Source organism: Glandiceps talaboti, chromosome 6 (assembly GCF_964340395.1).
Source record: "Glandiceps talaboti chromosome 6, keGlaTala1.1, whole genome shotgun sequence".
Lineage (NCBI taxonomy): Eukaryota > Metazoa > Hemichordata > Enteropneusta > Spengelidae > Glandiceps > Glandiceps talaboti.
Genome location: NC_135554.1, coordinates 3622975 through 3638533, shown reverse-complemented (window position 1 = coordinate 3638533; position 15559 = coordinate 3622975). Strand labels below are relative to the sequence as shown.

The following is a 15559-nucleotide window of genomic DNA, read 5'->3' as shown; positions in this document are numbered from 1 at the left end:
GTATTGTTAACCGCACTTGCCTTCCTTGTCTGTGATTAGGACTGCGTCACCCCCGAAAGCCGGAAGTCCGACACGGATTGACTCCTTAGGCAAGGACAAATCGACAGAAATCATGGCAAAATGAATCCGTAAAGATTGACCCGTTATCAACATATTATATCAGTCATTTGTACGTTGTAATCAGTATCTCCAGACAGATATGTTACCTCTCCACAACAAAGATGAAGGCTATCAGCCCGGATTTCGACTTAAAGCCAAAATATCGGGATGGTTTAGGTAAGTTAACCACTACGATTCCATATTTCCGAACATGAAATCGTAGCCGCTGAATGAAACCCAAACATATGCTTCGATGTGATCATTCATATTCTTCGTCTTCTCTTGCAGGGCGGTGTTTTCAGACGCTACATCACGTAATTTATTTCTCTTTTTGGTATTGAACTTGTCATTTGCCTTTGTCGAGTTGTCGTATGGCGTTTGGACTAATAGGTAAGACAAGCCGGTTTTTCTTCACATGTTGAATGGACCCCCTATATGTAGTGCCACGTAAGCTTTGAGAGTTGTAGCATTCTTTAATGTTTGTAGACACAACGTGTTCACTTAGAACTAAGTATCGAAGTTGGCCTTTAGTAAACTGATTGGTCAAGGTTTTGTGTTTCGTCACATTCGATAGCCTGGTTACACATTGTCAATATTAACCACAACAGAACTGATAAAAAAAAAATTTGCATATGTAATTTGATGACATATTTTATCAAAATAGGGTAACTGACATGAATGTCACTTGTGAGTCGTGGCAGTTTTTGTTTAAATTAAGTTTGACTCCATAACAATCTAATTGACACTGATTTCATTCATATATAAATTAATGGTAATTTTTTAATCAAAAAGGTCAAAGGGTAAATAAACATCCTTAAACAAAAACAACAACAATAACACAAGACTTGGGTAAATATTTGAATTAAAAACTATAGTAAAAAGACATAGTTCACTATGATAGCAACCACAGATTTTGTTTCCATGCCAATGCCATCTATACTACATGTAGGAATTCTTTTGGGATTAAATAAATTTTGTTTTCATTGAAATTACATATACATGTATAGACTTAATTGCAATTACATATACATGTATAGACCATTGAAATTACATATACATGTATAGACTTGATTGAATAATTACATATACATGTATAGACTTAATTGAAATTACATATACATGTATAGACTTGATTGAATAATTACATATACATGTATAGACTTAATTGAAATTACATATACATGTATAGACTTAATTGAAATTACATATACATGTATAGACTTGATTGAATAATTACATATATATATGTATAGACTTTATTGAAATTACATATATATATATATGTATAGACCATTGAAATTACATATACAAGTATAGACTTGATTGAAATTACATATACATGTATAGACTTGATTGAAATTACATATACATGTATAGACTTGATTGAAATTACATATATATATATATATATATATATATATATATATATATATATATATATATATATATATATATATATATATATATATATATATGGACAATTGAAATTACATATATATATGTATAGACCATTGAAATCACACATACACGTATAGACTTAATTGAAATTATATATATATATATATATATATATATATATATATATATATATATATATATATATATATATATATATATATATATACATACACACACACACACACACACACACATATATATATATACAATGTATTGTAAGTTGGAAAAAGAGTGAAACAAGTTCTTTTACATGTATTGTTGTTATTGTTGTTGTTGTTGTTGTTGTTGTTGTTGTTGTTGTTAGTTGATATTTACATGTCCTGTGTGAACTTATCACTAAATATTACATACACAGTATAGTACAGTACAAAGAAAACAAAGCCAGGTCCAGCCATATAGACTTATAAGATAACATGCAAATTAAAATTGATGAATAAATAAATAAATAAATAAATAAATAAATAAACAAACAGGTACATGTCAAATGTCTCATTTATAGATATTGTTTTTCTTGGGATTAAAAATAATTGCTCATATAGAAAGTTTGTGTGTGAAAAATGTTGACATTATTGAGTGAAAGGTATCCAATATAAAGTTTGATATAACAATTAAAATTCTTTTCTGTGAACAATTTCTTAAAACCTTCGTATAGAATATACATATTTGTCTTTTTATTTTATTGAAACATGATTACAATTTATTGATTTAAAAACTTTCTGTGTCTTGGATTGTCCCGTATGGTGACGGATCAACTCGTCCCACTTCAGCTCATCCCACTCGGCTTGCCCCAATTTCAACTCACCCCCATTTTCAACTCGTCGTAACTCGATACAATATAATTTACCTGTGCATATATGAAAATCAAAGCTAGTAGTACTCAGTTTGGAGGGTCTATGGTATCTCGTATTCCACTTATATGAGACCTCATGAAGTACCACTTATGCTGTAAACTGAGGGTATACAGTACATACTACAAGACGTATGTTAACCATCAGCATTAACTAGGGTGAGGAGACACATCTCCAAAACCTGTACACAGACATCTAAGCTTGTCAGTCACTAATGTTCTCCCTGGTTATTATTATTATTATTTGGGTTGTAAACATTAAGTCCTAATGCGAAAAGTGATACATAATTTGCTATGCTTCAACTGGCCATATAGGTGAAAACATGTAAATATCGGTCCCCGTACTTCAAGTCCATGTATCGTTTAGATTTATAAGCGTTTACTAAGTGTTGTTTGGTGAGTTGAAAATGGGGCAAGTTGAAATGGGGTGAGTTGAAATCGGGTTGAAGTGAATCACAATCGTCCCATACAAGCTGTCATGGATTGTGCCATAGGGTGACGGATCAACTCGTCCCAATTTCAACTCGTCCCATTTCAACTCGTCCCACTCAACTCGTCCCATTTTCAACTCGCCCCAATTTCAACTCGCCCCATTTTCAACTCGCCCCAACTCTTTGCAATATAATTTACCTGTGCATATATGAAATCGAAGCTAGTAGTACTCAGTTTGGAGGGTCTGTGGTATCTCGTATTCCACTAATGAAGTACCACTTGCGCTGTAAACACATACTACAATACTTAGTTGCGTTAACTAGGGAGAGGAGACACGTCTCCAAAACCCGTATGCGCGAAAGTCGTAAGCGTGTCAGTCACTAATATTCTCCCTGGTTATTATCATTATTATTTCTTATTTGGGTTGTAAACATTAAGTCCCGGTGTGAAAAGTGATATTCCATGACTGGGGAAATTTAAAGTTGTTGTGCTAGTATAAGTTCTAGATCTACCAAACACTTAGCCAAAACCCACACCACTTTCTGCTACGAAATGTTACATTTGCTACGCTTCGACTGGCTACGTAGGTAAAATCATGTAAATGTTTCGGTCTCCGTACTTCGAGTCCATGTATCGTTTAGATTTATAAACGTTTCCTAGTGTTGTTGGGGCGAGTTGAAAATGGGACGAGTTAAAAATGGGGCGAGTTGAAAATGGGGCGAGTTGAAATTGGGGCGAGTTGAAATGGGACGAGTTGAAAATGGGACGAAGTGAATCACAATCGTGCCATAGAGCTCTGGAAGCAGGGGGGAGGGGGGGGGTAATGGTTATGGTGGATAGAGTCACAGTGGGAGTGTTATGTTTGAATAACTGATTTGTATTTTCACACAATGTGACAAAGTTATTGTTGTCAAGGTTGTACTACATTCACACACTCACAAACAAATTCTGACAAAGGGATCTGACATCTTGACTAACAACAACAACAGCAAATTTATTTGTAACAAATTAATTGTTTTTTCTGTTTCACTTGCACAGTACCATTCCTGTCAAACTTCATTTAAGTAGAGTTGTTAGACATTTCAACTCACTATGCCAACAGAGTTGTTAGACATTTCAACTCACAATGCCAACAGAGTTGTTAGACATTTCAACTCACAATGCCAACAGAGATGTTAGACACTTCAACTCACAATGCCAACAGAGATGTTAGTTATTTCAACTCACAATGCCAACAGAGATGTTGGGCATTTCAACTCACAATGCCAACAGAGTTGTTGGGCATTTCAACTCACAATGCCAACAGACATTTCAACTCACGTGAAGATGAAGTGTAGAGATGCTGGTACTAACTGACTCTTTCTTTGAATATAATTTCAACCAAAATAATAGAGTTTAACATCGTTGACAAACATTGGTTTACACCAGTACACTTCACATAATGTGTGTGTGGTTATGTACGTGGTTGACAAACATTGGTTTACACCAGTATACTTCACATAATGTGTGTGGTTACATTTTGTATGTACATGGTTGACAAACATTGGTTTACACCAGTATACTTCACATAATGTGTGTGTGGTTATGTACGTGGTTGACAAACATTGGTTTACTACTGTACACTTCACATAATGTGTGTGTGGTTATGTACGTGGTTGACAAACATTGGTTTACACCAGTACACTTCACATAATGTGTGTGTGTGGTTATGTACATGGTTGTCACACATTGGTTTACACCAGTACACCACATATATGTGTGGTTCTGTACATATTTTATAAAGTGCTGCAAGTGAACAATGTAGATGTAGTTGAATCAACCTAATAGAATTAATACATGTTATGTTTACTTAAGTAAATCAATAAGCAACGTGTCCAAGCTAGTAATGATATGGGAATAGTAGCTGAATGATATACATGTATAATAATATACTTTATTCAGAGTCTGTGGCCACTGGCCTGAAGTACAGTTAATATACAATAACTGCTAATGTTAGAAGTCAGCTGTAATAAAGACAATAAGCCAAATCCACATAACAGTTATAATATGTTCAGATTAGCCAAATCCACATAGAAGTTGTAATACATGTATGTTCAGATTAGCCAAATCTACATAACAATTGTAATATGTTCAGACAAGCATTTATTTCATGTTTATATTTACTTGTCATTTTAACTTTGGGAACCCTAGAAATGATGTGATCTGTTTATTATGGGCAATATATTGAGATCTGATGATTGGTCTATACATGTAGATATCACCATTCACACTTAATGTGCCAACTGTTATTTCAAAGAAATCTGTCACTCAGTCAATTGGTTCGTCCTATTACCCTATCAATACAGCTCTATCCAAATACTCAGTCAATTGGTCCGTCCTATTACCCTATCAATACAGCTCTATCCAAATACTCAGTCAATTGGTTCGTCCTATTACCCTATCAATACAGCTCTATCCAAATACTCAGTCAATTGGTCCGTCCTATTACCCTATCAATACAGCTCTATCCAAATACTCAGTCAATTGGTCCGTCCTATTACCCTATCAATACAGCTCTATCCAAATACTCAGTCAATTGGTTCGTCCTATTACCCTATCAATACAGCTCTATCCAAATACTCAGTCAATTGGTCCGTCCTATTACCCTATCAATACAGCTCTATCCAAATAGAAATGACAGTCACTACTAACTAAAATAAATTATATTTAAAACTATAATAAAAAATCCCATTTTGAAGAGAACAAATACTAATCTAATTCTGATCTGATGCCATCACAATTGACACCATCTTAAAATCTTTTGTTTTCTCTTCACAGTCTTGGACTGATTTCAGATTCTTTTCACATGTTCTTTGACTGTACAGCACTGCTAGCAGGGTTAGCAGCCTCAGTTGTGTCAAGATGGAGAGCCAATGAAAGGTTCTCTTATGGGTAAGTTAGGGTACAAATGATTAAGAACCAATGAAAGATTCTTTTATTGGTAACTTAGGATATAATTGATGGAGCGCCAATGAAAGATTCTCTTATTGGTAACTTAGGATATTTAAATGATGAATCGCCAATGAAAGATTGTCTGGTGGGTAAGTTACGGCATAAATTAAAATTATGGTCAGTAGAAATTTATGAAAATTCAAATTGCTGTCAGGTATGTCAGCTTGTCATTTTTGCATCAAACAACATCAGTTTTACATTCCAATTGTAACGTCAAATGCAACAAATTATAGATCTGTTTACAAATAGCATTGGGTTTAAATCAAATGCAACCAATTATAGATCTGTTTACAAGTAGCATTGGTTTAAATCGAATGCAACCAATTATAGATCTGTTTACAAGTAGCATTGGTTTAAATCAAATGCAACCAATTATAGATCTGTTTACAAGTAGCATTGGTTTAAATCAAATGCAACCAATTATAGATCTGTTTACAAGTAGCATTGGTTTAAATCAAATGCAACCAATTATAGATCTGTTTACAAGTAGCATTGGTTTAAATCAAATGCAACCAATTATAGATCTGTTTACAAGTAGCATTGGTTTAAATCAAATGCAACCAATTATAGATCTGTTTACAAGTAGCATTGGTTTAAATCAAATGCAACCAATTATAGATCTGTTTACAAGTAGCATTGGTTTAAATCAAATGCAACCAATTATAGATCTGTTTACAAGTAGCATTGGTTTAAATCAAATGCAACCAATTATAGATCTGTTTACAAATGGCATAGGGTTTAAATCAAATTCAACCAATTATAGATCTGTTTACAAATAGCATTGGGTTTAAATCAATGTGATATCACTTTATAATAATGTACATTGGTTTGTTAGATTCACAAAATAAACTCATATAATATGTTATTGTTTGATTCTATAGGTATGTAAGAGCCGAAGTTCTTGCTGGATTTATCAATGGCCTATTTTTGGTTTTTATTGCATTTTTTATATTTTCAGAAGCGATAGAGGTAAGTGTTATTATTCCATGGTTATTAAGACTTGGTAAATTTTATTGAAAATGTAGAAAAATGTGAAGGTTTTGCAAAAGAGTATTATTGTTTTCAATTTACATGTACAGTTACCAAGGAAACTTATTACAGTTACCAAGGAAGCTTGTTACTTTTAGAGCCTTGTGTTAGTCTATTACAACAAAAATCTGTTACTCTCAGAAAATTATCATTTTCAAAATATGGTAGCCTGTTGTGCTTATATAGTACATTCAACCACTGGGGTAGTGAGTAGTTGCATTTAAGCAGACCATGGCTGGACCTTTCAAACTAAAAATATGGCTGTCACTCTTGTGACAGGAAGGTGATCATTAGTAAGGAGTATTCTAATTGGTTGCTTATACACCTGTTGACTGGCCGAGAGGGCAACATCATACACCTGTTTCCTCAAGGGATTGTTCACAGGCCTGAGGGAAACTATAACTGTTTACTACTTTAAGAATTACCAACTTTGTTCATTCCAAATCCTTTCTGACACAAGGGTGGCAAAGTTTATCTTCAGAAAGTTTCTGGCCAGTGTCTACCTTGCCAGCACAAGGTGATGTCATTTTCATATGTTGTAAAAACATGTATGCATTCACAAATGATGTCATAAGTCATCAGTTTTCATGATGATCCCTGTACAAGCATCATCACAAAAATGATTAACTGATAAACGTCATTTGCATTGAACAGTGTAAAAATTCTACATAACTCATGACCACCATGTATTGACAAATCACAACACAGGATAGGAAATAGGTGTGGTACAAAAGCATATGCATGCTGGAGGCTAATTTGTTTCTTGTTGTCATTTGTCACAAGCAATGTTAGGAGCATTTTGATTGGCTTTGGGATCACTTTTAAGCTGAAAATTTGACTAATAAAATTATCTGTTGTGTATTCATTGACAGCGCCTTGTAGAACCACCAGAAGTGAAACATGAACGTTTATTTGTAGTTTCAGTGTTAGGATTTTTTGTCAACCTTGTTGGAATATTTGCATTTCATCATGGCCATGCACATGGAGGAGGTAAGGTTCAGAGATTTTGTTATTTGATATTATGTTGTCAACTAATATTTAATATTTAGTATTCAAGTCTCTAATGGTTTTGAACTGAACTGTGACAAACTATAAAATGATGTTGAGTTTGAATAACTGCATGTACTTACACAAATTGTCATCAAAAATAAATAAATCACTGTATGTCTTTGTCTTTGACTGGAGGATTACATGCAATCAGTATATTTCCATTGACATCTGTTGTCATAGTAATAGACTTTGTGTACTCCAAAGGTCAAAGGTCAATATAAGGGTGAGGAAAACTGTTTTCTGGCACATAATCCCTATGACTCTTTTGATGAGAGAGCACTGATGTAAAAAGCTTGGATTAAATGATAGACCTTTATCTGATAGTAGAGTAAGATAACTCTTTGTTTTATTGGATTTACAGGTGGACATGGACATTCTCACTCCAATGGTGGAATTGGTCATGGACATAGTCATGGTCAGTCACATGGTCATGGACATAGTCATGGTCAGTCACATGGTCATGGACATAGTCATGGTCATGGACACGACCACGATCATTCCCATGATTCCCCAGATAGTAAGTACCGATGTATTGAATGTATCGATAAAGTTGATAATAGTAACAAATCTGTACTTGGTCTATTTCAGGGAACAAGTCTGTACTCAGTCTATCATTTCTAGACTATAGTATCAAGTCTATACTCAGTCTATCATTTCTAGACTATAGTATCAAGTCTATACTCAGTCTATCATTTCTAGACTATAGTATCAAGTCTGTACTCAGTCTATCATTTCTAGACTATAGTATCCAAGTCTGTACTCAGTCTATCATTTCTAGACTATAGTATCAAGTCTATACTCAGTCTATCATTTCTAGACTATAGTATCAAGTCTGTACTCAGTCTATCATTTCTAGACTATAGTATCAAGTCTGTACTCAGTCTATCATTTCTAGACTATAGTATCAAGTCTATACTCAGTCTATCATTTCTAGACTATAGTATCAAGTCTATACTCAGTCTATCATTTCTAGACTATAGTATCAAGTCTGTACTCAGTCTATCATTTCTAGACTATAGTATCAAGTCTGTACTCAGTCTATCATTTCTAGACTATAGTATCAAGTCTATACTCAGTCTATCATTTCTAGACTATAGTATCAAGTCTATACTCAGTCTATCATTTCTAGACTATAGTATCAAGTCTGTACTCAGTCTATCATTTCTAGACTATAGTATCAAGTCTATACTCAGTCTATCATTTCTAGACTATAGTATCAAGTCTGTACTCAGTCTATCATTTCTAGACTATAGTATCAAGTCTATACTCAGTCTATCATTTCTAGACTATAGTATCAAGTCTGTACTCAGTCTATCATTTCTAGACTATAGTATCAAGTCTATACTCAGTCTATCATTTCTAGACTATAGTATCAAGTCTGTACTCAGTCTATCATTTCTAGACTATAGTATCAAGTCTGTATTTAGTCTATCATTTCTAGACTATAGTATCAAGTCTGTACTCAGTCTATCATTTCTAGACTATAGTATCAAGTCTATACTCAGTCTATCATTTCTAGACTATAGTATCAAGTCTATACTCAGTCTATCATTTCTAGACTATAGTATCAAGTCTGTACTCAGTCTATCATTTCTAGACTATAGTATCAAGTCTGTACTCAGTCTATCATTTCTAGACTATAGTATCAAGTCTATACTCAGTCTATCATTTCTAGACTATAGTATCAAGTCTATACTCAGTCTATCATTTCTAGACTATAGTATCAAGTCTGTACTCAGTCTATCATTTCTAGACTATAGTATCAAGTCTATACTCAGTCTATCATTTCTAGACTATAGTATCAAGTCTGTACTCAGTCTATCATTTCTAGACTATAGTATCAAGTCTATACTCAGTCTATCATTTCTAGACTATAGTATCAAGTCTACTCAGTCTATCATTTCTAGACTATAGTATCAAGTCTATACTCAGTCTATCATTTCTAGACTATAGTATCAAGTCTGTACTCAGTCTATCATTTCTAGACTATAGTATCAAGTCTGTATTTAGTCTATCATTTCTAGACTATAGTATCAAGTCTGTACTCAGTCTATCATTTCTAGACTAGACTATCAAGTCTATACTCAGTCTATCATTTCTAGACTATAGTATCAAGTCTGTACTCAGTCTATCATTTCTAGACTATAGTATCAAGTCTATACTCAGTCTATCATTTCTAGACTATAGTATCAAGTCTGTACTCAGTCTATCATTTCTAGACTATAGTATCAAGTCTGCATTCAGTCTATCATTTCTAGACTATAGTATCAAGTCTGTACTCAGTCTATCATTTCTAGACTATAGTATCAAGTCTGTACTCAGTCTATCATTTCTAGACTATAGTATCAAGTCTATACTCAGTCTATCATTTCTAGACTATAGTATCAAGTCTATACTCAGTCTATCATTTCTAGACTATAGTATCAAGTCTGTACTCAGTCTATCATTTCTAGACTATAGTATCAAGTCTATACTCAGTCTATCATTTCTAGACTATAGTATCAAGTCTGTACTCAGTCTATCATTTCTAGACTATAGTATCAAGTCTGTATTCAGTCTATCATTTCTAGACTATAGTATCAAGTCTGTATTCAGTCTATCATTTCTAGACTATAGTATCAAGTCTGTACTCAGTCTATCATTTCTAGACTATAGTATCAAGTCTGTATTCAGTCTATCATTTCTAGACTAGACTATCAAGTCTATACTCAGTCTATCATTTCTAGACTATAGTATCAAGTCTGTATTCAGTCTATCATTTCTAGACTATAGTATCAAGTCTGTACTCAGTCTATCATTTCTAGACTATAGTATCAAGTCTATACTCAGTCTATCATTTCTAATAACAAATATGTCGTCAGTCTATCATTTCTAGTAACAAGTCTATACTCAAGTCACAGTGAGTGACTTGAGTACAATCACACATGTTATTTAACCCCAGTGGTTGAATGTACTATATAAGTAGAAACAACGCCTGGATCTATTTTTCATCTTATAGTCACAGTGTAAAATATATTCTGGAGTGTCCTTAATCACTGTCTGAACTAGACTGTAATTTACATCTTGTACCTCTGCCTTCACTGGCCTGCTCTTTTGACCAATGTGTGAGGGCGCTCCTTCACTGTATATGTGTACCTTACAGACTAAATCTCATCTCATCCTGTACAGGTATTAAACATTTGCCCAAAATAGTTTTTTTTTTTTTTAAAGTGAAACTAGTTTATGGTCAAGCTTTTGTAGCTGTCAGATTATCATGTTGCAGGATGGGAATGTTATTTAAATGATGTTTGCTTAGTTTTAGTGCTATGTTGTATGTCTTCTATTTTAGTGTTATGTTATATGTCTTCTATTTTAGTGCTATGTTGTATGTATTCAGTTTTAGTGCTATGTTGTATGTCTTCAGTTTTAGTGCTATGTTGTATGTCTTCTATTTTAGTGCTATGTTGTATGTATTCAGTTTTAGTGCTATGTTGTATGTATTCAGTTTTAGTGTTATGTTGTATGTCTTCAGTTTTAGTGCTATGTTGTATGTATTCAGTTTTAGTGCTATGTTGTATGTCTTTAGTTTTAGTGCTATGTTGTATGTCTTCAGTTTTAGTGCTATGTTGTATGTATTCAGTTTTAGTGTTATGTTGTTTGTCTTCAGTTTTAGTGCTATGTTGTATGTCTTCAGTTTTAGTGCTATGTTGTATGTCTTCAGTTTTAGTGCTATGTTGTATGTCTTCAGTTTTAGTGCTATGTTGTATGTCTTCTATTTTAGTGCTATGTTATATGTCTTCAGTTTTAGTGCTATGTTGTTTGTCTTCAGTATTAGTGCTATGTTATATGTCTTCTATTTTAGTGCTATGTTGTATGTATTCAGTTTTAGTGCTATGTTGTATGTATTCAGTTTTAGTGCTATGTTGTATGTCTTTAGTTTTAGTGCTATGTTGTATGTCTTTAGTTTTAGTGCTATGTTGTATGTATTCAGTTTTAGTGCTATGTTATATGTCTTCTATTTTAGTGCTATGTTGTATGTCTTCAGTTTTAGTGCTATGTTGTATGTATTCAGTTTTAGTGCTATGTTGTATGTCTTCAGTTTTAGTGCTATGTTGTATGTATTCAGTTTTAGTGCTATGTTGTATGTATTCAGTTTTAGTGCTATGTTGTATGTATTTAATTTTAGTGCTATGTTGTATGTCTTCAGTTTTAGTGCTATGTTGTATGTATTCAGTTTCAGTGCTATGTTGTATGTCTTCAGTTTTAGTGATATGTTGTAGGTTTCATGTCAATTTTATCAACCTTGTTCTCATTATTTGCTTACTATTTATTCTCAGGCTGTGAAGAAAAACATTCACATTCAGGAGGTAATCAACAGATTTTGCAAGGTTTGTAAAGTTATGTTGTGTACATGTCAGAGAGTTTGTACTGTTTTTGAATTTTATTTGAGTGAGTGAGTGAGTGAGTGAGTGAGTGAGTGAGTGATCGAGTGAGTGAGTGAGTGATCGAGTGAGTGAGTGAGTGAGTGAGTGAGTGAGTGATAGATACATTGTATTATTTCATTATTTACCTGAGATTACTTGCACTGGTGTATGAGCATACTAGTGGGATTTTCACTGCAGTGCAATACTGAAAACATTATTGCATACCTGCATGCAAATGATATGCAAATGAGGACGCAGTAGTTCACTACACATGAAATTATGTGATTTTGCTCTATGGTTTTTATGGAAATTTGCCGTTTCAAATAAACATATATAATAATATAACAGAACCCTATGCCACATAAGTTCCAGTGTGGGTACTCAGGGTTATTAACTTGTTGCACTCGTGCTCATGAAAGTATGGGCACAGAGACCACTGCAAGCACTCATGCAAATACCCAGAGTACGATGTACTTGTACTCACACGTCATGGGGTTTTCAATAAATATGGAGTGTATACTCTGGTCATTTTTATGATAAAATTTCCCTTTCCCTTCAATTAAATAAATTCAAGATCAATTGTATAAAGCTAAACAGAAAATGAATGACATGATGGGACATTACGCCATTATTTAATATGTTAATGAACAAATATATGCTACGTAATGTCCCATCATGCTTTGATGATCGATTGTATCTTGGCGGGGCGGGTCGTTTAAGTGTGGACATATTTCCTTAGAAACACGTTAGAAAACCCGTTTTGGATCAGTGTTGTTGCAGATTAGTGTTTTCTAAGAGTGCCATGGGTGGTTATATTTTTGTTATATTTGCTGATTTCGGAATTACCATTGATCGTTGAAACCAACGTGTATCTTCTGCTGTTTCTCAATTTTATTATTTTCTGGAGCAATCACTGGGGACAGTATTTTTCGATTGTCATAAATACCTAATAACGTCATTATAAGTCCCCGCCGGACGAAGTCCGGGACGGGGACTTATGGATTGGGTTCCGTCTGTCCGTGCGTCCGTCCATCCGTCTGTCTGCAGCCGTTTCTTGGAGATGCCTGGACCGATTTTTTTCAAACTTGGTACAGGGGCAACATACAATGGCATACATATGCACGTCAATTTGTTTCATGATATGATCCAATATGGCCGCCTGGCAGCCATTTTGTTTGCAAATTTTCCCTGTCTAAAGCCATAACTCAGACATGCTTGAACAGATCTCATTCAAAGTTGGTATTAGGACAGTGTTCTATGACATACATGTGTATATTCATTGTTTTCATGATACGATCCAATATGGCCGCCTAGCAGCCATTTTGTTTGTGAATTTTCCATGTCCAAAGCCATAACTCAGACATGCTTGAACAGATCTCATTCAAAGTTGGCATTATGACAGTGTTCTATAACATACATGTGCATATCCATTTTCATCGTGATACGATCCAATATGGCCACCTGGCAGCCATTTTGTTTGCGAATTTTCCATGTCCAAAGCCATAACTCAGACATGCTTGAACAGATCTCATTCAAAGTTGGTATTAGGACAGTGTTTTATGACATACATGTGCATATTCATTGTTGTTGTGATACGATCCAATATGGCCGCCTGGCAGCCATTTCGTTTGCGATTTTTCTCTGTCCAAAGCCATAACTCAGACATGCTTGAACAGATCTCATTCAAAGTTGGTATTAGGACATTGTTCTATGACGTACATGTGCATATCCATTTGTTGTCATGATACGATCCAATATGGCCACCTAGCAGCCATTTTGTTTGCGAATTTTCCATGTCCAAAGCCATAACTCAGACATGCTTGAACAGATCTCATTCAAAGTTGGTATTAGGACAGTGTTCTATGACATACATATGCATATCCACTTTCTTCGTGATATGATCCCCCATACCCGACCCATCCTTTATTGTTGTAGGCATGTTCCATGTCCAACAAGCAGACACAACATATCTAAGTCTGTTTGATTTAGGTTCACAAGTGTTGTTGCGTGATCAGAGTAGTGATAATTCCTTAAAACCCAATCATAGCGGGGACTATGTCATTCTCAATGACTTGTTTTGTATTATGCATGATCATCCTGGAATATAATATTAGCTCACAAGTGACTGTGTTGTACTCCAGAACATATGGTTCATCATTACGTCATTACTCATGAATATTTATTACTAATCTGAAATAACCATCCATCCATCGTAAGAAACCAGAGTTCGAACTCTGCTTTGCGAGAATGATTTGTATCATTTATGTACATGTATGCATGAGAGGCCAAGTCTATGTCATTCTGTCGGGGAAATAACGTCATTCTACGGGGGAAATAACGTCATTCTACTGGGGAAATAACGTCATTCTGTCGGGGAAGTAACGCCATTCTGTCGGGGAAATAACGTCATTCTACTGGGGAAATAACGTCATTCTGCAGGGGAAATAACGTCATTCTGTCGGGGAAATATTGTCATTCTACTGGGGAAATAACGTCATTCTACTGGGGAAATAACGTCATTCTACTGGGGAAATAACATCATTCTACTGGGGAAATAACGTCATTCTGTCGGGGAAATAACGTCATTCTGTTGGGGAAATAACATCATTCTACTGGGGAAATAACGTCATTCTGTCGGGGAAATAACATCATTCTGTTCGGGAAATAACATCATTCTGTTGGGGAAATAACGTCATTCTGTCGGGGAAATAACATCATTCTGTCGGGGAAATAACGTCATTCTGTCGGGGAAATAACGTCATTCTGTTGGGGAAATAACGTCATTCTACTGGGGAAATAACGTCATTCTACTGGGGAAATAACGTCATTCTGTTGGGGAAATAACGTCATTCTACTGGGGAAATAACATCATTCTGTCGGGGAAATAACGTCATTCTACTGGGGAAATAACATCATTCTACTGGGGAAATAACGTCATTCTGTTGGGGAAATAACGTCATTCTACTGGGGAAATAACATCATTCTGTCGGGGAAATAACGTCATTCTACTGGGGAAATAACGTCATTCTACTGGGAAATAACGTCATTCTGTTGGGGAAATAACGTCATTCTACTGGGGAAATAACATCATTCTGTCGGGGAAATAACGTCATTCTACTGGGGAAATAACGTCATTCTACTGGGGAAATAACGTCATTCTGTTGGGGAAATAACGTCATTCTACTGGGGAAATAACGTCATTCTACTGGGGAAATAACATCATTCTGTCGGGGAAATAACGTCATTCTAC

At 34.6% G+C, this 15559-nt stretch overlaps 1 protein-coding gene across 1 annotated transcript in view; it reads left to right on the top strand.

The window, feature by feature from the left end:
- The first annotated feature begins 100 nt into the window (after positions 1–100).
- Positions 101–15559, top strand: part of LOC144436046 (zinc transporter 7-B-like) — a 30713-nt gene continuing 15254 nt past the window's right edge. Inside the window, exons 1-7 of the mRNA XM_078124702.1 lie at positions 101–276; positions 388–489; positions 5654–5767; positions 6709–6796; positions 7729–7846; positions 8268–8423; positions 12223–12273. Of these exons, the coding sequence (XP_077980828.1) occupies positions 200–276; positions 388–489; positions 5654–5767; positions 6709–6796; positions 7729–7846; positions 8268–8423; positions 12223–12273 (706 nt within the window). The 5' untranslated portion in view covers positions 101–199. The remainder of the gene's footprint in view (positions 277–387; positions 490–5653; positions 5768–6708; positions 6797–7728; positions 7847–8267; positions 8424–12222; positions 12274–15559) is intronic.